Genomic DNA, 26,519 nt, shown 5'->3' on the forward strand with positions numbered 1-26,519 from the left:
TGCCACTACTGTCTTGCAGAGCCCGATGACTTAGACTTACATATTCTGAATGGCTTCACAGCTCTCTCTTTCCACTCACTCCCATCTTCTGACTTTTAACCAGGTACAAAGGTGAGAGGTTTCTTCTTTAACTTTAACCTTTCATAATCTCACTGGACATAACCTAGACAGTCTGAACAGCACATAAACTCCACAAGATTCCTTTCACTTTCAAGCTGCACGACCCTTACCCACCTTGAAAGTGTACTGAGAATTTAATGGATATTACAGACACGCTAATTTTGTCCCTTAGCCCGTCCCAGCAGACTTTACTCTACATGCATGTGTTAATTATACTAACTTAAGGATCTCACAAAACCCAAACCAGAGAGGAAAAAAAGTACACAAATGTACATTGCATTCTGCCATTACTCTTTAGTCAGGATAGTGTAGATTATATGCCTACGGTTTAATCTCTTATATTTTTCAAATTCCTATATGGAATGTATTACAAAAATGGTGAGTCCTGTTCTACTTGAGGTTTCACAGGTTGGATTTGTTTTTTCTTTAATTTTTGTCTTTTTATTCCCAAACTTTCATGTTCCCTACCCCTCCTTGCCCCCCTCCAATTCTTTTTGCAGGAAATTTAATTACAGAACTGCCCGTTCTCAAGTAAATAAAAGGCTGCACTATACAGACAGCAAAGATCTCTGTTTAAAAGCAGGTTTGACAGCTCTTAAGAGAATAGGAGAGAAAATATAAGCTGTTGCACAGAATTTCTTGTTTTACTAGAAATTAGTTTTGAGAATAAGACTTTTGAGTAGTTTTGTGAATCCCAAACCTACCATCTGCAAATCCATTCCAAGTTAGCAGGGGAAAAAATTGCTTGTTTCTACATATCAGTTAATCTATCAGACGTACAACCCTAACACGTCTTGAACATGCAGAAACCCTGCTGTGCTAGTTGCTCAGCAAATCATAGCACCAACTGCCTGAATAATCCTGCAGCACCTGCTGCCAGAATTAGTGTTAGACAAGAATTTGCATTGTACTTCTCTTAAATTGGCCTTGTCATCCTGTCTGGGAACTGTTCGACAAGCATCCCAAATGTCAATTATTTAAAATAAAACAAACAAACAAAGCAACAAAGACAAAACCCAAATTCAGGGATGAGCATATCCACTTCTAACTGCATGCAGGGAAACAATGCATTAACGATCTATTGGCTCTAACGTCACATATATAGGTATATTTTTGAAATGTGAAATAACCCTTTTTTGGCTGAGCTGGCTTTCACTCCTCTCACACAGCCAGTGGACTGCTTCATGCCATTACGAGGCAACAGAATGCTTGCTGAGCCCACCCCTTTGGCAGGGTGTTTTGGCATTGCTTGATATCATGGCTGCAGTGACATGATCACTGTCTCAGTAGTAACCCGAAAGGTGCAGAATTTAAATCATTCTCAAAATCACTGTATATGAATTATTTAGAAAGTTAAGGACAAATTATTATTTTTTTTTATTTCAATTACTAAGAAATAAATGTAAAAAAATACCAACAACAAAACAAAATAAACTCCTTCATCCCCCACAGTAAAGCAATAGTTTTTGTAACATTCAAAACAGTGGAAACTATTTACCGCATATAACTATTAGTGGAGAGAAGTAAATTTAATTTAAAATCATTTTTTCAAACTCCCTCAGCGGATGCCAGGTAACTCCAGCTTAAACAAATATTAAAAAAATCATTTTAAATGGAGAATAATACAAACAGAGCTCAATTATTGAAATATTAAAGGCAACATTCAATTTGAGATACATTTAAGCATCTTTGCCTCCTGGAGATTTTACATGGCAAGGCTTTAGATAAACATGGTTTTGCAAACAGGAACTATCATATCTGATCACATCACCTCTGGACTGAAGCAGTACGTCAGCAAATATTTCTGAATATTTATAATATTCAATAAGTGTAATTTACTAGGCAGGTCTTCCTCAGAGCAATCAAAAATGTTTTCAAGAATTAATACCCATTTACAAAAAGCATTTAGACGATCTGGTACAAATCTCTGCCAAAAAAAAAAAAAACCAAAACACCCCTCTTCATAATAAAGCCCTGTTTAAAAACATTCTGGGACATACTAGTAGTGGAGGAGCTGCCGTTCTATGACAGTAAGCTTGCAGGAGAAACTGAAGCAGCCAAGGACATACACGATAGGAATCACCTCACCCAACTTTAACTATCTAGACATTAGATGCCTAATTTAAGCTAATCATCTGGGTTCCCTCTACGGGTAATGGAGATAAGCATTCCCAAAGGGAGATTCATCCTGCTTGTTTTAGGCATCTTTCTTTTAGATGCTTGTAGAAGGATAAAATCGAGAAAGATTAGCGTCACTGACAGCCTGAAAACCTGTCTTTAGTGATGCATTATTTCCAAATTCAATGAAATTAGACCATAACTGAAATAATTTCTTTGTTTTATCATTTAGCCTTCAATTCTCCTTCCAATCAAACTTTTCTTTAGTTCCTCTCACGAACATCAACCTTCTCTGGCACTTTATTTTTCTTACACTGGACTATGTTTTCCTGGAATCTGTGGAACTGCAACCAACGTTAATATGTTGCTGCTTTACCAGTTACAAATCCATTTACATGCATGTGCTCTAAATTGCAGAACAGATAGATATGATAGGAGTATTGATAGTGATTGTGCTTTCTGGATCTACTCTACCACTTTCAAATGTGTAAAAATCTGTGGCAACATTAAGGCAGTCAAGGTATCCAGACGAATGCTAAAATATATTTACTATTCAAAGAAGATGGCTTAAATCAAACAAGGAAAACTAAAGAGGAAATACCATTAGTGCCCTTACTTTTACACACGTGAGCCTACGTCACTAGGCGTGCATCGAGGCCTCTGTGCTGCAGAATATTGAACAAGTCCTAAAGTAGAAGCCTGGCCTCAACTCTCTCGCATTTAGGGTTCATGGGTTCTCAGCAATATTAGCATTGCTGCATCACACCTTTAGTTACCAAGCCCTTAGAAACAATAGCCAAGATTTATAAGGAAGCAGGTGTCTGAACGTAGACTCCTAAATTCATGGCTGAGTGCCTTAAGCAGCAGTAAAACTGACAAGCACCCGGTGCAATTGCCCACAGATGCTCACCCCGCTAGTGAGGCACTTAGCATTTCTCAGAACACAAAATGGATGTTTATTAATTAAGAGTGTTCCAACAGCTACACGAGTGCCTTAGCCAAGTGCTTGCGTGCACTAATATCAATATTGGGCACATAGTCTACTCTGAATCTTACTTCTACAGCATTTCTAGAAAATTAATTTTACTAGTTAAAAAACCATCTTGAGCTGCATACATGAAAATAACTCCATTTCTACTGAATGACAATCTAATATGAAATAAGAATATTCACCTTTTTTTCTTACTCTGCCCAAATCCAGGCAATAAATTAGGCTTCTCAGCATGACTGTAAAGTGCTGTGAATTGTATAAACAATCATATATGGACACTGAAAAATAAACCTTATGCACATTGCATTATAGTTCCAAAAATATATTTACAGTCTATTACAAAGATTACAAATGGAAGTGTCTATGTAACGGGATTATGTTAGTTAAAAGCTTTTTACATATTTTCTTCAACAAAGGTGTGGGGACAAAAATTAGTATAACCAAACTGATTTTTCTAATGAAACAAATAAATTAAATGACAAATATAACACTGTACAGTGATCTAAGAAGGGGGAGAAAAAAAGGAGGGAGGAAATGATGCACTTCAGTTTTTGTTAACTATCTTTGGTCCTAAATGTGGGAAAACACATTATGTAGCACTGAATATACATGTTTGTTTGTGATGCTCTGCAAGTAAAATAGAAAAATATAGTGCATTTTCAATGTATTCAGAGCTCACTACACATAAATGTGTGTACAAAACAAGACAGTATAAATAAAATTTACAAGTTTTACAAAGGAACATTTACAGGGTTTTTCTTTTGTTTTTCTTTTTTTTTTTTTTTTTTTTGTGTGGAGTGGATGCCCACATTATCAAACAAGACCAATTTATGACTGATCCCTGGGATCTTTCTCTATCAAAATCAATAGAAGCAGCCCAATCCTCTTTGGAAGTACAGCATTTCATTGCTGGGGTAGTTCACAATTTTCAGATTTTTTTTTTAAAGCATTTCTCTCTGGTCCATATACATTCCTGCAATATCTGTAAAGACATCATTCATTATTGCTTATGCTAGTTAAATATTTTAATCAAACAAAAATAATATATAAGTAAATGGTTTAAAAAAGGTATTCAGTTGAGCAACTACTCGTGCATCTGTGTTCCTGATGAATGACTGTTGTGTCTGTATGAGCACACACACTCACATTGTTCAGAGCAGCAAAAGCTTGTAAAAAACTTGAAAATTTTGAACTGCCCCTTGCCTCAGGCTCTACAGTTCTCATATAAAAGCTATGTCCTTATTCTGACAGCTGGACTTCACTCAGCTTAAACTGATATAAAATATATGCCAGCTATTTTTCTCAGATTTGCTAAAGCAGAGTATTGAAAAAAAAGTGATGTGCTCAAATTAAATGGTTTAGTTAACACTGGAGAACTGCACCCATGTTCTGAGACACTCCTACAATCACTTGTCCATTCGATGCAGTGTCTCAGTAGGTTTACAGTTGTGTATCTACATCTTAGAATATATCTCACTTTCACTCTAGTCCTTTAAAATCATCTTGCAAGCCATTTGCTAAAAGTGCCTAGAACTACTTAGGGGTCATTATTGCTTTTTTTTCTTTTATTTTTTTTTCTCTTTTATTTTCTTTTAAAAGATAGTATATGTGTAACCTTAAAAAATTCTTTAAAAAATATCAGAGCTCTTGGCAACTTGCATTTTCCTGACTCCCTGCCAATTAGCTAGCCATGTCAATACGGTGCTGATTTAACAAAAGTAAATGGCACAAAAAGATACCAAAGTTTGGACAGATATACATTGCTCGGTCATGATTCTTAAATCTCTAGGAACTCAAATAATCCTTCAGAGGTACCCAGTGTAGTAATGTGTCATAGAATTAGCACTAAAAATGTCCAAAGATATAAACATCATACTAAAAGAAAGTCTTTATGAAGAATAAACACAAATGATTAAAAAAAGATTCAGAAATCACAGATTTAAGGAAAATATTTTGTTGAATTCAACAATAATATCATGATTTTATCTGACAAATATATTCTTTTTTAATTTTTTTTATGTACATTTAAAAAGTCTATTAGATAAAAAGGAGGTTAGAGAGCTCAAGGTGTTTGTATGTTTATTCAGGTAGTACTTTGTTTTTTGTCACTGCTGTTTTCCTTGCCACCACTGGTGGATCCTAATTCCCTTTTCATAAAGTCTGGTGGCACTTAGGAGTTCAAGTCTGTAGGTGCTTCTTGTAGCTCTTCTATTCACTGCAGGAAGGACCCAGGAAATCAAGTGTCTTCTAGTAGCACTTCATATATACTGAAGGCCAGTGCTGTTCTCTCAGTCTGTCACCTCCCTCATAAGGGAGAAATGTCTATCACACTTGGATGCCAGTGCCGTGTAAATGTAGCATTTGTGCTCTCATAGTCTGAATGCTGCTCATGATTTTCTTTTGATGACCAACCAACGTGATCCCTAAACTCATCACATCCCTGGGGAAGATAAATGCGTACATTGTTAATTTTTCAACTTAGACTGCTATGTATGGTATTCAACTGTGAGTCAAAGGTACGTAGTGGTGTGGGCTACAGGTTTCTGACGTGAAAACTACACTGGAACCTCAGCTGAGTACTGTGAAGTTCATACAAGCGCTGTTCAGCTTCTCAGCTAGGAGTGCAATTACATGGCAAATGTCATGTAATTACACTATGTGTGTCTCCACATCTGAGAACGAGGCCAGTATGTTTTGCACTATGACAATCTTTTATTGTGGCTTTTAAGGGCACCCAAATACAGAGACACTTCTCTTGTACAACACTTCTGGTGGCTTTCAGGACAAAGTTATGTATAAGATTTTGGGGATCACATTCTGCTTCCTGAAGAGATGGCTATAGAATCTCTGCATATTGACCCATACCATCATGCAAATGAAAGAGGAGCAGCTGCTTCAATTCCACTGCTGCTAGCAGTACTGACCTAGTAGAAGGTTGTGGGCTCTGATGACAGTTCCCAAGCTATAGGCTGAGTACCCTGGTGACACCCAGCAGATAACAGTAGCATTGCAAACTCGAGGATATTGTTTAGAAACTTGTTTAGAAAAACACTGCTCTCTGTAAGAGGAATTACATGTGTTTGGCAATCATCTGGACAAGAATGCTGTTTGCAGACTGCCAAGAAGACCTGTTTAAGATGGCCGCACCTATACAGGCCATGCTTGCCTTCAGAAAATTGTTTTGCTTCTATGGACTTTTATCCTGATGCAAAGTCTTTTGTTGCAGGATATAGACAGCTCCCAGCCAATTAGAAGATAATTCCACATCTTCCTAGTACATGTCTGGAAAAAGGCACCAATTAGGTAGTGGAGGCAAAGTGGTTCTTTACCTATACTTACACATTTTGACATAGGTCACATTCTCCCTCAAATTCTAGCCCCTTGGTGTTATTTCAGTTGGTCTCAAAAGCAGAGAAAAAAGTGATGCCACACATAAGTAGCAGGGTATTACCCTTTCACAGGATGCTCTAGTAGAACATTACCAGCTGCTAAACCAGCTGGCTTAACCCCAAGTGCCATGTTTATACTCGGGGTAAAGTTTTGGAATTGAACATTGTGTATTGTTTTACCTAGAAATTCCCTAAATGCAAGTTAAACATGCCCAGTACTAACTTACTCAATAGTCATCCTGGCAACTGATTCAAGAGAGTTGTAGCCTGCTGCTGTGAAATTATCCTTATATCTTTCCATCTTAATAGCTTGTAACCATTCGCCTACGGAGCAGAAAGTGGTAAAATCGGGAGTGTTCTGGTCCAGAAGAGGGCTAATTGGTCTACGGAGAAGGAAAAAGGAAAGTAAGTTGTTTCCAAAGAGAGTAAAACATCAGGGAGTATTCAGCAAGGTGAGAGTCAAATAAGTTTGGGATATTAAAAATGTTGAGTAGAAAGTAGTAGGCTTTTATACACAATTCAGATCATTTTGCAAATAGCTCTTGACTACTCTATAGCTCACAATATGTATTTCCTAAGCTTTTTGACATAAAGGATGAAAGGTCAGAGTGAGCAAAATCAGCCTAGTGGGCTATTACCAACAGAAAATCATCCTTATTACCTAGCATGACAGCAGCTGCAACTGAAGTTGCTGAGAAAATAAAGATGCTATTCTTTTAAGCATTGTAGAAAACAAAGTAGAAGCTATTCCCATTATTCAATTGGATGGGACAAAACAGAGACAAGTAAAGAGCAGAGACACAAAGTAAGTTGTTTAAGGTCACACAGCAAATCAGTCAGTAGGAGAACTGGGAGCAGAACGCAGGCCAGCTGATTTACTAGTGCAGTGATCTAGCTAGTGCATCAAAAGATTACCATGATTAAATAATTCACCTGAAATGTATGAAGAAGCCATTAAAAGCTACACCATGAAACATAATGAGATGTAATCACTAGAAGGAGTTAAAGCCAGAAAATGAAAGATAAAAATCTAGAGTGTAGCAATGTCAAAGTACATTGGCCAAGTATGAGTATTAATTTGTATTTCTACTGTAGCAGTTCCTAGGGCAAGGGATGCATGATATAAAACTACAGTAAATGATGATCCTTGCCCACTAGACTTCATCATTTTAAGAAAGAAGGAAAGCAAAGACTGCTAGTGGTGAGAGCGTGGAAAGTAAGCAGTAAGCAGGCAGTAGTTTGCTGAGAAGTGTGTTAGTTCCATGATGTTTACTTTCTTTATTTTGGTTACTTCTTAAGAAAGTGCTTTTTGACTTTGTTCAGCATGGTAAAAAAAGATGTAAATGAGGGAAGGAAAGAACAGGGAACAGGAGGAAGGAGAAACTGAAAGACATATGGACTAAGTGTGAACAGGAACCAGCCACCAAGCAGAACACACAGAACCTAACCATGCGTACCATCATATGAACACACACTACAGCTTTTCTTACCTGCTACAGGTTCCCAGTGGAGTTTTCAAGCTATTTGGGTTTCTAATCATTTTGTCCAGAATACCAACTATCTGTTCAAACTTTGGCCTTTCACCACGTTCTTTCTGCCAACAATCTAGCATCAGCTGGTGCAGTCCTGCTGGGCAATCCATGGGTGCTGGCAAACGATAGCCTTCTTCGATTGCTTTTATAACCTAGTAGCCAACATAGTTAATCATTTTTTCATCAAGGGATATTTAAGAAGAATATATTGCTACCTAGTTCAAGAAATAAAAGAAGAAAAAAAATTCAATAAACTACAATTTGCCATCGCTGTTGCAAAAATATGAGACTTGTTTTGACTCTAGTCTTCATGTTTTCGAATATTTTTCCTGACTTTAGGCTTATTAGGCATATTGTTCTATATGTGCAGAACATAGCTGTATTACCTAGTCAAGTGAGCAGCAGGGAACAATAATTAAATTCACCATGGGAGCAACAGATAGATTGATAAATGGAGTTATTTCAGAAAGCATTATTACTTGCCCCAAGGCCTTTATGAAAGAGTGTGTGGTAGTAGGAACTGACTTGTAAATGGATAGGGATCTGTATATGCACATATGAAATATAAAAAGCCTGGAGAGATTATAAAAGGATCCAAGAAAAATATTTACCAGACAGAAATTGTTGGGGAAAAAAGTTGTATTCTATGTCTAGCCATATTACATTAATGATAAAGTAGCAGAAATGTGCCACATGAGAGAGGAAGTCCTGGATGAATGGTATTTAAATATATCACCTAAAGAGAAAGTTAGATTTAATGAGAGATGCTGCTAGATAGTGATATGATCAAAGGGGAGCATAAATGTCTGAATCAAGAATTACACCCACCCGTTGACTTCCTTAGCCAAGTCCATTTGGATTTAAGTAAAAAATAAAAATGGGTAAAGTAAAATCACAGGAAACTGATGTAAAGCTTGAGGGCAGGATAAGAAAGCACATCAGGAAGCATGGCAGATAAGAAAGGGTTGTGGAAAAGGGCTAAAACTTTGTTCATAGGGGATTTCAAATATACTGACATTGACTGACATAGCAGTGTTAGAATTGCTAAGGAAGGGTGTTTGCTTCTGAAGGGTAGTGCATACGAGTGTCTTCTCCCTTGGTTTGTACAGAAAGCAAGATCAGAAGTTGTTCTGGATGTAGCTCTAGGAAGCAGATCTGGTATGATAAATAAAGTTGGTAAATATCCAGGGTTTGGTGAAAATAATAACCTTGGATAAAAAATATTCCACAGGTTGCGTGAGAAAATTCAAAAGCAGTGGACTGCAGAGTAGACAAAACTGCAAAGAATACAAAATGACCTTCAAAAAGCTGTTTGAAATCCATGATTGTATTAAAATCTTTTGCAGAAAAGAAGTTTTTTGAAGAGAGGAGGCACGGTCCAGTGGTAGGGCACTTACTGCAGTTTTGTGTCACAGAAAGTCCTTCTGATCTCAGGAAAGTTGCCTCATCTCCCTGGGCCTCAGCTTTCTATCTGTACATTTAGAATGTCAGTACTGTTGTAATACTTAAAAATGACTGAGAAATATTCAATTCCTGCAGTAACATCCACACCTTGAAGAACGAGTGTGGTGACCTTTTGGAGACAGTGAGGTTATCTGGCAGACAGGGTGGGGAGAGAGGCTTTCTGCAGACCAGTGAAATTGGATTAAAAATACTATATAGGAAAGAAAACATTAGGTAAAATTAAAGATCTTTTAGATCGCTATTAATAAGAAAAACAAAAGAATAGCTCCTTATGCTTAAAAGTAGCACTGGAATAAGTTAAAAATAAGCTACAGTGTGTATAGGACAACTGGTGTGTTATGAAAGGCAATACAGACATTTCTGATCTTCTCAAAGTTAAAAGGTATTCAATCCTTTGCCCATGCTACATATGGTTACTACAAAGCAAGCAGTGGCTTAAGAGGTCAGAATGCAGAGACAATCAATGGAAAATGTAAAAGCAGATAACACCACCAACAGAACCACCAAAATATCTTAGACTCTTAAAACTGGCAAACCATCTAGATAAGACTATATCCAATATTGGAAGGGATAGTGAAAGCATGAATGAAAGGATTGTGAACAGGACTTTTCCACATTCACTACAATCTGCAAAGAAACCTGAAGACAGGTGGAAACCAAGGTGATATTATTTTTAACAGGCTTTGGGGATAGTGCAGAATCAGCTTCTTTGATATATATATTCTGACCAAGAAGGATGGAACTGGGAAATAAGAAAAAATGAATTAGCTAGAATTAGCCAGATGGCTCTGCTGGAAATATCCAATACATTGAAAAAAAAAAAAATCTAAAATATTGATAATGTTCGTAAGTAGAGGTTTTTGGGGTTTTTTTGCTTGTTTTTAAAAAACGTTTATACAAATCTTGGGCACTTTGAGGGGTACTATAAGTGTCTACTCTGCTAAGAAAGGTATGGGTGGGAATCCAAAAATCAGTACTCAGAGATAATGAAACAGATGCAGGAAATTGTATTTGTTTTTTGGTTTTTTTTAAATAAGCAAAGTTACAAAGAGGGCACAGCTGGAGTTCTTACTAATAGAATTGATTTATATTATTTACACTTCCCACAATTTGTTTTCCAAATTTTGCTTCTGCTGCAAAAAAAAGGCAATATTGTTAAAAGTCAGCTATGCTTTCATCATAACCAGGCTATCTGAGGATGTAAAGCAGATTAGAAGAGGTTTAGGTCTGTTCATTGTATATACTGATTGCCAACAAAGAATTATTAAATATGAGTAACTGGATGATGTTATGTTATCTCTCTGCTTCTGGGTATATGTTACAAATTAATACTCATAATAATGGTAATAAATCCAGGAGTACAGCAAAGAAAAAAATCTGTAAGCCAAACTCTTGCCCTTTTCTAAAGAACTGATCTGCCCTAGGGTCAGTAACCAAAGGAATGTAAGAAATGGTAAATGCCAGCAGTCTAACAGGGGAATAGGGTACAGTGCAGCAGTTGGAAGACTACTGTTACCAGCAAAGATTAAGCTGAGGGTAGCCCAACACTCAGAAAAGTTGGGAGGAACTCTGTGTATCATCTGTGCCCACTGTGACTCTGTGAGGAGCTTGTAGGATAAGTGTTTATCTGGTGCACCCTAGCACCAGGTCACTGCTAGAAGGAAGACGTTTGATTAAAAAGATACCACAATACAAATGTATATCCTCTATTAATCTAAAACAATGACTTAAAAGGAAGAGGGGCAGAATTAAAGAAACGTCATCTAAAGGTACAATGTCAAGGAGACGTATTTTTTAGACCTGGTCTGGTGTATGACTACACCCACATTCACTTTTAGGCAAAATGGCACACTTAAGACACATAAACTGCCTGAGTGTATTTGTAAATTAGATTAGACACATTTAGCATTTTTTATCCCAGTTAAATACTGCCATTTCTGACTTTGAAGGTGAATAAATAATTAATCGTTAGATGATTTTAAATTTTTGCATCATAAATTTATCTATGGGATTGGTAGGATATGTTGTATATTTTGGAAGGTATGTTTTAGGACATGCTTGAAGGTCACAGCATACAAGAATATTTGAAATTATTTTACCAAGTAATCGATACATCTTTTAAATATGTTCTATTGCAAGTTATTATGCAAGAGGCTAAAAAGAGATGAAACAGCAAGAAGTGGTAATTAGTTGCTTTATGAAAATGGTTCACACATGTGCTTTGCTTGCAGTTATCAATAGAGAGACTACTCTTCAAAATCCAACAAGAAGTATGAAGATCTCTAAATTTCTCCCCTATTTAAAAGTTTTTTCCTTATTGTTCCCTGAAAGATAGGTAAGGTTTGCCTCTGAGGCATCTTACATTCCTGTCAGACTTCTTTATGTTTGAATCTAGTACAGAAGGAAGGTGTCAAAAGAAATGAAAAATCTATTGAGTGTCTAGGGAATGTAAATATTTCTCTTTCTCTGCCCCAAGGACTTGTTTGCCCATATTTTGACAGTCCATGAAATCTTTGACACTGAGACCTGTCAAATATTAACAACTTTGCACTGTGCCAAACTGACTCATCACTTACACTTTTATCTTTTTTCAACTTTGATATCGATCATTCAATAACAAATATAATAATAATAATAATAATAATAATAATAATAATAATAATAATAATAATACCACCACCCCACTCAAGCACCTGACCTGAAGAACTGCAACTGATACTCTTTTCTTACATCTTTTTCACTTGCATGGCTTTTTCCTGTTTTCTTTCTATATTAATAGATACTCTTGTCAGAAGTCATGATTAAAACCCATCTGCTCTATTATTGCTGAACTGTTGCTCTGGGTCATAATTTATGCAAACAAGGGTACTGTTAAATCAGCATAATGAACTTGAAAAAGCCAAAGGAGGTCATTTAACTCCCACTCAGATTTTCAAAAATGTTTTTCAAGTCATTTATCATTGCTCTGAGGTTATGAACTTCAGAATATTTTTTTATTGGAAAAAAGAAATAATTCTTCCTGTGTTTAAGTGTAATGAAGTGAAGCACACATATTACTATTTTCGATGTTCCAATTTTACTTGATACTTGGGACACAAACCTACAACATCCACACTGGAAGAACAATCTAGAGATTTAGGTAGAAAGTGAAAGCTCTGTAACTTTTCCATTTTGTGAGAACACTACAGTATTTTAATAAATCTTATTTCTAAATCAGTATTTTATGTATGTATAATGAAACATATATGTATATATTTATAATATGTATTTTTTGTTTTTCAGATACACACATGCCCACTTACACACACTCACAAATGGACTAAGTATAACCTACATCTTGATTTGACATGTCCCAGTAAGGCCGTTCTCCATAAGACATTACTTCCCACATAACTATTCCATAACTCCACACATCGCTGGCTGATGTAAATTTGCGGTACTGGATGGCCTCGGGAGCTGTCCATCTCACTGGAATTTTTCCACCCTATAAAAAAAAGAAAATAAGAAAGGTTTCTTTTTTCTTCACAAAATTTCAATATCATTTTCTGTAGGGTGCATTTATAATTATTTCCAACAACATCAAAAGCAGCATTTAAATCATCTGCTACAGTCGCCTGATTGCACAATTTTCAAAGGAGTCTAAGGAAGTCTAGGCTCTCAAAACACTTGGACTATAGAAACTTAGACACCTGTCTAAGCTCAGTTGGATGCATCTCCGGCAATGCCCATCTCTCCATTGATTTTAAGGGGCTGCTTAGATGTCTGATTTACACTACCTATTAAACTCATGACAGGCTGAACCTAGATGAGGAGAATCCCATCCTGTACATATAAATCCCATTGCATTTTCATACAGCTCCTCTAAAATCAGTCTGACATTTTTAAACCAGGATCCCATGTGCAGCCCAGTGGCAAGAGTGACAGCTGCAAATGCCAGTGAGGTTTCCTGGATCCCTGCACCTGTTGGAGCAGATTCCAGGGGCCTCTCTTCCCCTCAGCATGAGAAAACAGGTACAGTGAGGCCCTACAGGTGGGAAAAGGGAGCTGGCTCAACAAAAGAATAAAGAACACAGTGTGCTCGATGAATGTCTATTTAAGAAAAGTGTCCCACCCAAAAGCAAGGGAAAACAGAGAAGTTGAGTTTTGCCACAGTCTAGCCTCAAGCTAGTCAACTTTTCGGTGAGATAAAATCTAGGCTGAAAAATAGCAATAGTCTACAAATATTTGAATTGACTCATAGTACATGAGATTATTCAAATTCTCAACTTTCATATTTTTTCAAACAGAAAGTCATGAAGATGGAATAAAGATACTCTGCAAAATTTTTAGAACTTTACCAAACAAAGAATGTGTGTTCTTACAAAAATATCAGCCCTTAAATAGACTCTTTTACTTTTGACTTGTTATCATTTCTCAAGCAATTAATGTCTTTCTCTAAATCTATAGTCTCCAGAAGATATGCAGCTTCTTAAAAAACACATCTAAAAACTATGAAAATCTATTGATTTCTCTTACAGTAGTGGTGTAGACAGCCTCTGGATCATCTTCTATAACTCTGGAAAGGCCAAAGTCTGACACTTTACAAACAAGGTTGCTGTTGACAAGAATATTGCGTGCTGCAAGATCCCTGTGTACGTATCCCATATCAGCCAAATATCTCATTCCAGCAGCAATTCCTCTCAACATTCCCACTAGCTGAATGACAGTAAATTGCCCATCATGTTTCTGGAAGGGAGAAAGGAGCAGTGATTCTTGTTAGTATAGCTGAGAAGAGAAAGAAAAATTAGTTTTACAGTGTTTGTTTTCTACTTATTTACTACTTCTGTGGCAATTCATCCCGGGGCGAAGAAACTCACTTCAAACACAAGTTTTATTCTGTTCAGAGATAAAGTACATCCAGTTAAGAAATGTGTAAGCAATTAATGTACTACGAGTAAAACTTGCTGATTACTGGACATGTCTGTCTAAGTCCTCGGATGTCTTTCTAAGAGAGTTTACCTGACGTGCAGCTCTTTTTAGTTTGGCTCTATCTTCTTCATTGTTTGCCTCTATGCTTTTCATCATTAGCCTCTATGCTTTTCATCTCTCGGCACAGCTATATGTATCAAGAAAATAAGAACCATCTCCTTTCAGAACCCTAGATAGTGATACTTTTATTCATAGCTTGGAGTTTATCAAACAAGTATAAAATCTTTCTGTTCTCTATAGTGATTACACATTGTCTCATGCTGTCTTGTACTCCAGTTACGGAGTCAAAACTGGCTAGTTCAGAACACATTCAAAAGATGCTAAATTTTTGTGAACTTGCATTTCTTTTTTTTCTTTTGTTCTTTTCTTAAAATTCCATAATTAATTCAGCGATTTTTGTCTGCTGGTTTCCACCATATTGACACAATAAAATTCTGCTTCTCAAAGGCAGAAGACTGGACTTCAGGTATCAGTGGTTTTAACTCCAGCAGGTGGCAATAATAAAAACAGCCATGTCTACACCACATTAAGTCACTTAACTTCCTGAAATATCGCATGTAATCCTTCCTGGTTCTCTCATTTCTGATCTGGTTTTGCTGAAATAATGTAAAGAAATGCTGATACTTGTCAAGGCTTTTTCAGCCTGAAAAACATTTTAATTATATGAATATCATGCATGTATACACATAGATATGCACATAAACAAAACCATATTTGTAAAAGTGAGAAAATATATGTTACTTAAAATACATTTATATATGTTTTCATTTTTGTACTCACCCTAAGAAATGCATCTAAGGCCCCATTCTCCATGTATTCTATTACAATCATGACTGGTTTTCCTGAAAGAGAAAAAGACAGATTTTGTTTGAGAAACTGTAACACAAATGGAGTGCCTTTTCCTGATAAAACACATTATATTCCTTTGGAGGACTAAATCATTGAGACAACGAACATTTCTGAGGCCTCCAGCACTGTTTCTGAGCTCTAATAAGTTCTTAAATGTCTGCATGGAACGTGGTCATGATTCACTAAATTAAACCATACAAATCAAAATGTCATTTTATTCTCCCAATTCCTGCTGTGTGAACAGGACTCTGGAATAATGACACTCTAAATAATATGAAAATACAAGAGAAAACTTATTTCTCTGCATGGCCTTTGAGCTAAATGAAACTAGAAAGATAATATATTTTAAAGTATTTCATCTTTTAATCATGCATGCATCTTAATTTTTTTCCTCAGGTTGTAGCATAAAGTAAGTATTGTTTTAGTTAGTTACGCACCAGGAGAAAATCCATTACGAGTGTGCAGCCTGTTTATAATTTAAATCTTTGACCATGAATAAGCTGAAGTAATTTCTACCATTATGCTGTTATTTGATTGACAGATTGAGTCACTGCTTACCTCTGGTAACGACCCCTTCTAAGTGAACAACATTGGGGTGGTCAAACTGTCCCATGATGCTTGCTTCACATAGGAAATCTCTCCTCTGCTTTTCAGTGTAGCCAACTTTCAGAGTTTTTATGGCTACTGCAACATCTCTCTTGCCAGGAAGTTTTAGACGCCCACTGCACACTTCACCAAACTCTCCTAAAATTAAGTAGGTCAATGCTGAATTACTCTGACTATAATATCGATATTCTCAATTCCAATAGATGCCAAAGTGTATGTTTAAAATTAACATGAATGTTCATATTTCAAATGGATTACTTAAGTACACAAAGTACAGGCAAGTATTTTAAATGAATCGCTGACTAAGTATCTTGTGGAGTAAACACTTCATGTTAAGTCAATCTACAGGACTGTTATCTGAATCTTTTAAAAGACTCGTTCATAATTTGAAAACAAGAAAAAAATGAAGAAATACGAAATGAAAAAATAAGAAAATACTATTACTGAAGTAATAATACCATTTCTAAGTGAAAATGTCATTCTGTTCTACATTATTTCCTTTCTGTCTTTAGATACAATTTTTTTTTGCCTTCAAGAGGCAGCTCTTTAAGAGTTGCTTTTAATTTTAACATTGTTATGGTGTTAAATGAAGCACTACATTATTACCTTCAAGCAAGACAATTTACTTTGTAGATTATGAAATGAAAGGTGTGACATACTATTTTTGTTACATTAAACAAAGACAAGCAAATACTGGAAGTTTGTAAAAGGCTCTAAACGAACCATTGGAACTTGAAGAATCGTGAAAAAAAATGGCCCAACAGGCAGCAACAAATGCCACCTCAACAACTATCATTGGAGAGAGAAGTAATTGGACTCCATTGGACAAGAAAGAACACGGAAGCATGCAAGATGTGGAGCTGAATGGCAATACATCTACCTCACTATTATTGAGATTATGAAAGATTTAAGGATTATTTATGTCATCAGAGAGAGAAAGAGAGACCCCTGTTCTGTGGCCAGGAAAAAAGAAATCTCTTGTTTAAAAAGAGAAAGATTCATTGCAAAAATATTTAGTTACCTGGTGGTTTGCAAATTTATCTGGAGTATGAGAGATATAGATCCAAGTCCCTCCTCCAAATCAAATCAAGTCAGAAATTTATCTCCCACATACCTATGGCATGCCTTAACTATTACGTATACGCAAGTATGCAGACACACCTATATCCAAGACACGTTACAAGGTGAGTGCTGAAAAAAATATTGAATTAGGAAAGACTATCACAGAAAGTCTGACTAGAGAATCCCTTTGGGACATAGGCTGAGATCCTGAAAAACCTTGTGGGATTAGGAGTTAAGTGCATATATACACTGGCAAGGCACCTGGCTGGCACTGGAGAGCAAGGCATGCCTGGAAATGGGTCTGAATGCCTGAAGAGGTAGATGCTGAAGTGTCTTAATGAATGAGCTCTGTTTTGGACACCGTCACCATGCCAACACTACTGTTCTCCTGTCACCTCAATAACAGCGCTTAGGGAAAGACAAAAGCATCAGCTTCGCTACTCTCCAGCTAGAAAGGTAGAACTTTGCCAAATCTTAATATTTCCTACTTACTTATTTGGGCAAAGCTGTACTCAGCATGGCTGGTTTTATGAATCTCACAGGTGATGACTGCATACAGAATCAAATTCCTTTCCCTCTGTTCTACACTAGCTGAATTAAGGTTAGCTCAAATCAACTCCATATACCTCTGTAAACTTTCTGCTGTACCTGAGCTAACTGGCCAGAGTTCTGTTCCTGTCTGAAATCATGATCTGAATATCCATCTCACAGCTTTGAATACCATGAGGCAGGGGCATAAATAACAGCTAGTGGCTCATGCCCTTAGTTTGATGCCTTAACCTCATCCTTCACGTCATTAGCAAGACGGACGACTATTAATGAATTCACCACTCATCTCACTCACAGCTCCCAGCCACAAGAACTTACTAAAGATAACAATTTTCTACAGCACTACCTTCTAAAATGGCATTTGTTCCACGCAAAACCAAGAAGCGATCATAAGTGTGTGTGTGTGTGTGTGTGTGATATTTCAGAGCCAGGTAATTAGGATACTTGGCACAGGAGACACTAAGGCTTAATTCCTTTCCAGCATTATGTGATCTGATTTTGATTGGTTTCCAAAAGCAGATCACTCACACTCAGGCAAACCAGAAATTTAAACTTGTATGTTATGCATTTCGGGACAGCATGCTAGCCAATGAACTACTTTTATTCCCAAGAAAATAGTATATTGGGCTGAAATGATGCCCCAAAAGGGTCCAGAAAATAGGACAAGAGTGAGAATATTGCACAGCTGCACAGTCACTAGCTCAGCAAGGAAAAGGCTGAAACAAAGGATGTGTGTAACAACAAGTACTAGACATAGTGGACACCATATTCTCTATCTGACAGGTGGCCGCAGCAGGATAGCAATGAAAATGTTGGCATATCCCTCATGCAAACTGAACACAGCATACTTGCACCTTGTTTGTCTGAGAGAGATGTGGTACTACTCAACAGCTGACGTAGCCATCATTGTTGATGGATATTGAGACTGCTAAGTGGCTTTTCTAGTGCTCTTCCTAATAGAAATTCTGTATTTTCATTTCAGCTGCTTCTTTGGGTCTTAAACATTCTGTTGTTCTTGGACTGTATTTCATTTCACTCCTATTTCCTATCCACATCAATAGGTTAAAGCCATAGCTAAACCACAGACATAATATGATTTCACCACAGAGCTTCTAGTTAACTTTCTTCAGAATGTCTGCTGACACACTTTAGGTTTTTGCTATCCTTTATACTCATTAAAATCAAGAATAAACTAATATACAGTCAACAAAATTAACACGCTGGAATTAATCTGTCGTAACGGTGAAAATATGGCTTACACTGTATTTGTAACTGAAGAGTTTTCAGCGTTTTTCTCAGAAGGCATCGGTAAAGTCCAACTGAAAATTTCTTTGTGCTCTGAACTGTTGCTACGCTAACAGTTTTTCAACTCAAAGCAAAAGATAAAGCTCAGTACTTTTTCTATGCTAATCTTGAATTTAATTCTTTTATATTGTGTATTTATTAGAAAAGATGCTGCCATTCTAGCATTACAAAAATTACTACTTAGCAATGGCTGAATTCTTATGCTCTTATTCATCTGAAGGAATAATTTGCTAAAGCAGTATTGTTAATTTCAATGATAGTACTTGATTAAGACATGATTCAACATGAGTGAGGTTACTTTCAAGAAGCACTGTGAATTCAGAGTGTAAAGTTCTTTTTACAGGTAAATCAACCTATTTTAGAGATACTTCTCTTTTTATATAATACCAATGTATGGAATTTACATTGCATGCCAAACTACAGGGTGATTTTAAAAGTATTCTGCTAAGACTTTTATAAAACAACAGGAAAGCAAAAGAACATTTCCTCCAGGAACCTAAAGTATTTGATATTTTTCTTACCCACGGAAACTTAATTTCACTACATGGAGTAGTGTAATAAAAATGTCACATATCTTATTAATGCAAACAAACGAAACTGCCTTTTTAGAGCATTAACACCATGGCTTAAGTAGGTGGTAGACAGTTCAAGAGGAAGAAAAGCAGTGTAATGCTGGTACAATTACAATCAGTCATGAGAAGTTAAACAATAACTTTTTGTATTCATAAAATATCAAAAAGAAAAATGGTAGAACAAAAACAGCCTTAGGGAAGATTTTGTTATACAAAAGAAAGACTTTCCTAGTCTCTATTTAAGATTTTGTGCTGCAGCCAGTTTTCCTTACTCACACGAACAAAAATTCAGAGGTCAGAACGCCTTCTTACAAAAGAAAGCAAGCGGAATTTGCACTCATGCCTAATGCCTGATAGGCAGCAAAACTGTCCCACTCCCTCCAATTACATTTTTAACAGCAGATACAAAATTAGAAACCCACAAGCTTTCAATGTCAAGCAAGAGTCTTCATATACTTATTTGGTTTTTGTGGGTTTTTTTCCCTATTTGTTTTTTTTTTTTTTCCTTCATTTTAGAAGCAAGTGCAGCTTCGTTGCTCTTAACCACTCTGGCAAATGTAAAAAGTTCTCCTATACTTGAGGTATAATTATTTGCCTGTCATTATGATGTATGAGTTTCGATCCCAGCTAAATAGAACAGTTGAATCAAGAAGCCACGGCAGCCTTACCTGCACCAATCACACGCTCAATTTTAATACAAGAGGCATCTAGCTCCTTGGCGAATTGATGGACAGCTCTATTTGGGTCCTCGTAGGTTTCAGGGTCAATGTAGGTTTTGGTGCCTGGAAATTTAACTGTAATGATGTAAGAAAGCATGACTGTGATGAAGCAAAGGCACTTATTGTGCAGTCAGCCCAGGAATTTCATTATGCAGAGTGCTCCTTGGAAGAGCGAACCTGCTTCCACACTGCCTGAGTCAGAGCTACTCTGAGAGACAACTTTAGTTTTAGTCATCATCCGCAAGCACGCTGACACAAGTACACAATCCCATCTCTAAAAATTACTAACATTAGCTCTTGCATCTCCACTTTAAAGTGAAAGAAGTAATAAATATTAAATAGTGCTTAATGGAATAGAACACAAGGGTTGAGTGAGAGTAAAAATAAAGCAGAGGAAGGGGTATAAGAACAGCAGAGGAGGTGTAAGTACATTTTCCAAGTAAGGACTGCTTATTATCTTTTCCTAGGCTGCGTGAGCAGCATTCCTTTATATTATTTTTGTCTTCTATCAGGATTTGAAAGGCTACTCCAACTACTTCCATTTGCTTAAGCTATTGAATATAATAACATTTATAGACTGTGGCATTAGCCAAGCTAAATCATTCACAGCACTTGGAGCTTATATCCGTAGCTATGTTTCTCACACTACAATACGAACATGAGAAACACTTCCAGTCAACTTTTAAAGCCACAGGAAGGGAAAGTGGGCTCTGTGGCACAATTATTCCCTTTCTCAAGCACCTAAGTTAATAATATGCAGCAACTTGGTTTATGCTCCCTCTTTCTCCGGTGTAGCACTTAGTGCAACTCAGATAGTGTAGCACACATTTTGTTTTTTCCCTTATTTTGCTGCTGATTCAGGAAAATTATTGTTTGTCCTTCTGGTGAAAGTAAAAATGTCTGATGAAAGTAGAGCAACCCTGGAAATCTATTAACCAAGCAATTTTTATGAAATAAATTTGGCTCACAAGGATTACAGTCCTGAGCTTTAATTAAATCGGTGAATTAAACCGCAAAATGAAAATACAAGAATGTTCTCTGCTAATTGATATCCTGATATACAAGAATAGGATAAAAAGTCAACATGAAACATAAATAATTTATGATTGCCTTTAATTGAACATAAAATATTTTAGATTTTAAAATATATTGAAAAATAACTTATTAATGATGTATATTTATGTTTCAGATGGCATAACTGAGAAAAAAAAATCCTCAAAACTCTCATTAAAAGGAAAAAATAGAGAAATTGTTTGAGCAATGTAATGAATTTACATCCAGAGAAATTATTTGATATTTTGCCCAGATGTTATCTGTCATATTATGTATTTAAATAGATGTTCTTCCAGTTGTAATGATAATGCTACAATTTTTTTGATATGATAAATATGTATTTCTTAAAACAATAAAAAGACCAGGGGAATGAGAAGAAAGCACTATGTTAACCTTTTATAATAGTACTTTCAGGCAGGGAGGTGGGGAAGGAGCCATCCTCTTGTGTTTGTGATAAGGTGCCTGCATTGGAGGTAACCTTGTGAATCTCCAATGGGCCTCTGATAGTTCTTTATTCAGGGTCTCATAAAACATTTTGACAGGCCAAGGTTATCCTGGCATACTAACATGAAATAGCCTGGATCTGAAGACATTGTTAGAAGAAAATGGTAGGAGGAAACTAAATATAAATCTGAATTGCATGACTAAACTCCTGCATTGTATTTGTATCTTTAAGTTTAAAATTTGAGGTCACAGAGAGTTGAGGGGGAACTGAAACGAAATAAATGATAGTTCATTAAATACAGTGCTTTAAAACCTGCTTTAAAAATGGTTAGTCGTAAGTTTGTGTCTTAAGTGTTTATTGTATCCCATGTTTTTGAAAATTCAATCTAGTACCTCAACACAGAAGAAGGTTGTCTAGATCTTATGGAGTAAAAGGACATCAATCTGGTATTCACAGCTCTGTGACCAAGCTGATGACCACAGCAATGGGTTGTGTCTCATTCGGTGTATGGTTACCAAATAAAATTAAACTAAACCTTCTATCAACAGGCAACGAAAAACTAGCTTGCCTAAGAGTGACTTATATTTGGTACTTTGATTTTAAAGAGATTCTGTATGCTGTTTGGACTCATTTGCTGGATAACCAGGTTTCTCGAAAGTAAAATGAGGGAAACGAGCACTTATGAAGTCTCACCATTTCTGGATCAACTGTTAATCATTAAAAGAAGATTTCACATTAATTCCTCTACACTTTCACTGAAACCAAATATGTCACAGATAATCAATATGAGGAAAGGAATTATTTAGCTAGTACATTGCTTTTGTTTATATGCTGAAATACAAGAATACATAGTTGATCTTTTCCCTCAAGGACATAATAGGTATTTAAAAAGTCAAAGCAGTAACTCCTTCATGTCTGAACAGATGCAAAGCTCATAAGTATCTATGCAAAGTGCATGATAAACAATTTTTATCTATTATTTTTCACCTTTCTTGCACAGATTATGAATTGATCTACTAAAGCTGCAATGATGTCACTGCTTAGTTTAATACTCACTGAATTTAAACAAATATATTTAGGTACTGGTACACTTAAACTCAGGAAGCACAAATAAATACCAGCTGATAAGATTTTTTCAGGGCAAAATCAATTTGCTACATAGTTTTACCATATTGCAGAGTTAATGACTGATTCTAAAATAAATCCAAATATTTTTAATTTCTCATGTCAAAATGATATTACAGCTGAAATGACAAAATGTTAAAATAAGAAAGTTTTTTATACAATATTTTCACAGAACTGAAACTTATTCCTGCATAAGCCTTCCTCTCCCATAAAGTTTCAATTGTCGTTAACCCAAGAAGGATGTATTTTATTGAATTTTCCCAGAGTTCTAGCATAAATTCAGATGGTAGCTGTGATTTTAACAAAAGGGTTTTAGGTGCTACTTTTAGCTAGCCAAGCGATTCTACAACAGAGAATAGTATAGAAGTAGCTGACCTTTCTTTTCAGATTAAATATTCTGTTTTCAAGGATGTATGATTTGTAAATATCGATGCTAAAGTATTCACAGTAGCAGAAAAAAAGCTTTTGAGTAGAACAGCTTCATTGTTAGGGTTATTCAGGGACCCACACTTCCTTAATGTGAAGTTTGCCTGAGGTAAAGATCATATAGTCACTTAGCCAAAGGTCTCTCAAATATTGCACCTCAGAGAGATCATTAGGATGCTGTGAAACATGTATAAAAAGTAACCAAAAGAAAAAAAAAAGGCAGAATGAAAATAACAGTATATCATATACAGGTACAGAAATAAAACCATCTGTGTGACCAATGTTGACTTTAATCTGCATTCTTTTTGTGTAGGTCACAAATTTACAGTGTTTAACTTCCCACTTGCTGTTTACACAGCATTTTTTTATTTCTTATGGCTTGTCTTTCATGGAGTTTTAGTATTGTCTATACTATTGCAGCTGGGAATTTTTGAAAGGTGGAAAAAAAAGCAAAACACTTACAATGAAAGTAAAGTTCTTCATCCCCCTCTTGATCAGCTTTGCTATAGCCACAATGCCTGAAAAGAAAGACACCACTTTTAGCAGTAAATAATGATTTACTTCCTCACATCTAAAGTCCTGACAACATCAGTTCTGCAGGCTGGGATTTTCAGGTACTGAGCACCTAACTCCTGTAGGCCCTTTGAAAGTTTCAGCTATAATTCTCTTGACAGCAGAGTTTTAAATGAATCACGAACAGTTGCAATCAAAAGGCTTTTGTATCAAATACCAGTTGGGACAGGTCCTAAAGAGAAAATTCTAGCTCTGGTGAAAAGCTTCTATGGATAAAACACAAGATTAAAGAACTTGAAAATAGAACGCTGTTTTACATGAGAGTATTCTTAAACTTACTGCTGTGCCTCTTTTTCTCGAATGTGAAGTCATTTAAAGGCTGATCAGATAAAGTGTCAGACTCCTCCACATGAAAAAAAATGAACAGAAAAAAGGACTTTGAGGAGTACAGGTAAAGAACCTGCTGGGGACTCCTTTTCCAGCACATTTACATAGGACAAAAAGAACATCTTGATTCAAGTGTGTCTTGCCAATGTAAGAGGATGAACTGTATAATCGATAGCGAGATTTAAATGAAAATTGTCTTTACTACAAATTACTTCTGCTTCAGTTTTGCAAATTACTATCTCAGGTTAGACAATATCTCAGGAGTTCACAAGAGTGGAGTCAGATGTTGTTATGACTATGCAAGGTGCAATACCTTCTCCCGATGATGAATCCAAACACCATGAAGACCAGAATGATGGTTCCTGCCACAGCAACCACAGCAATGATAATAACAGGATTCTGTTCACTGGAAACAGCTGTGGCTACAAACAGAGCACATAGCAGAGATTAGTTTAAAATTATTCCCTACAAAGGAACTGCAAAAATTAAGGCAGCTTTCAGGAACTGCAGACTGTTAGTTTACTTTTTCAGTTGCCTGAAACTATGAGATTGATAAAGCTAATGTAAAGAAGGGCCTGCAATGGAAATTCATCCAAATGCTGGATGAGTTAATGATTATCTACAGGGAATAAAAAGGAGCTATGATGGATTCAGCTTGGTCAAAGAGGTATAGCCATTAGCTGAAAGCCAGCACCAGCCACTTCCACCCCCTCCTACTGCTGTCTGGCTTTCTATTTTACTCAGTGGTTGACCCCTTCCTAAAAGGGAAGATCTGGATATCCCTGTAAGAGAGGATAGCAGGAGAATAACCCCTGAAGAGCTCTGTTCCTAGCCTCTCCCCTAAAAGCGGTTGATATGACTTTGATGGTACCGAAGGAAACAGCATCTTCACTATAAGAAGAATGTTTGAGATCAAACACTATCAATTAAGATACATCTCCTAGTTAACATATTTCTACCTCTTACTGCTATTAATCATTGTAAATCGCTGTTATTACTTATAATTTCTTTCTGTAGCAACGAAAAGGCGCTTCCACATATACAAAATTGAATTCTCCACGCCTCAGGGAATTTAGATGCTAAAATATCCACACATTATCACTCAATGCTATTAATATATGCAAATATATGTATGTCACATTAAGGTAAACTGGGGAAGTAAAAACTTAGCTTGAGAAACTTCAAGGGTTGTTACATACACTGCTAGCCTGACATCTAATGAGGGTGGCCAAATACTCAGTCACATTCAATGAGCACAGCTCTATTAACCTCTGTGCTGATTTGCAACAGTGAGAATCTGGCTCAAGAGACTGAGAATGAAGGAGGAGACATCAGATGATGATCAAGGAATTGTGAAAGTGTGAATCATCAGCAGAGAGATAAACAGAAAAAAAAGGAAACTCTGATTAACTAAATTGTAGATGGTATATTCATATGGATAACTGCTAGTAGTGGTGGTAGTGGTAACTGAACAGGAATGTCTACATGGGGATTTTATGAATTCCACATAATCAGATTCCTTTTGCTGTCCTCAGAGGTTCCCATAGAAACAAACAAAGTAGTCTTTTTTTTCTCTGTCTTGGAAAAAGTGAGCCAATCAACATGATTTATCTGTCACTGACACTGAACTGTACCAGCTGCTTCTTCCTGCTCCCCCTCCCAATAATAAATCCTTTGTTATTCTACACAGATATATAAATATTAGGCATTGAGGGGAAATTTCCTCTCCCTTCCCCCAGTTTCATTTCCTAAAGAAACTGTAATTTTTCTATGTTCTAGTTAATGCAGGTAAGGAAGATTTCATTGTTAATATTAGTCTTTAACTGAAAAGAACAAATGGTTATTTTTGAGTGTCTATAACTTTCTGGGATACCTGGGCTGGTTGGATGCTATCACGGGCCTGCATACATCCCATTTGTGGAACTTATAGGCAATCAGTAGTCACTATGTTGTGCAAGAGTATAAGGGCATTAGGTAGTTAAACTCAGTTCCTGCAACATGATCAGGCCACCAAAGCAGACAATCCCAAGCATGGGAATGTCAAACATATGTAAAATACAGAATTTCTTAAAATTGTTCCCTTCTCTCTTTGAACTTCAGTGCAAACCTGACTTGGAAGTCAAGAAAAGACAACATATCACAATGGCCAGGGTACAAAGCTGCACACATCTAACAAGGGCTTGAAAAAATACCCACCCCAGCCTGTCATCTAATCTAGCAGCCAAGTGGAGTGCATGGAGATTGACATATGTGAGTGGGTTGCTCTGCGCAAGTGCCACAGAGATTTGGATACTGGCACATTCTGGAAGAAAGCCGAGGATGTTAT

General features: G+C 36.4%; 1 protein-coding gene across 6 annotated transcripts in view; it reads right to left on the reverse strand.

Annotated features, from left to right (window-relative positions):
• EPHA7 (EPH receptor A7) overlaps nt 1-26,519 on the reverse strand; it is a 165,680-nt gene that overhangs the window by 10,271 nt on the left and 128,890 nt on the right. Inside the window, exons 8-17 of one of the 6 annotated variants that reach the window (XR_008449082.1) lie at nt 24,507-24,615; nt 23,756-23,811; nt 20,194-20,319; nt 15,990-16,175; nt 15,363-15,424; nt 14,130-14,339; nt 12,949-13,098; nt 8,109-8,302; nt 6,846-7,001; nt 3,412-5,669 (exon numbers count right to left, since the gene is read on the reverse strand). Coding sequence is in view for 5 of the 6 variants with exons in the window: in XM_009556816.2 (XP_009555111.1) it covers nt 5,555-5,669; nt 6,846-7,001; nt 8,109-8,302; nt 12,949-13,098; nt 14,130-14,339; nt 15,363-15,424; nt 15,990-16,175; nt 20,194-20,319; nt 23,756-23,811; nt 24,507-24,615 (1,364 nt within the window). In the remaining variant the exon portion in view is untranslated. Of the gene's footprint in view, nt 1-581; nt 5,670-6,845; nt 7,002-8,108; nt 8,303-12,948; nt 13,099-14,129; nt 14,340-15,362; nt 15,425-15,989; nt 16,176-20,193; nt 20,320-23,755; nt 23,812-24,506; nt 24,616-26,519 lie in introns of those variants that run through there. The other 5 variants (XM_054062172.1, XM_009556816.2, XM_054062171.1 and 2 more) reach the window with 5 other exon arrangements.

The sequence above is a fragment of the Cuculus canorus genome, chromosome 3 (assembly GCF_017976375.1).
Source record: "Cuculus canorus isolate bCucCan1 chromosome 3, bCucCan1.pri, whole genome shotgun sequence".
NCBI lineage: Eukaryota > Metazoa > Chordata > Aves > Cuculiformes > Cuculidae > Cuculus > Cuculus canorus.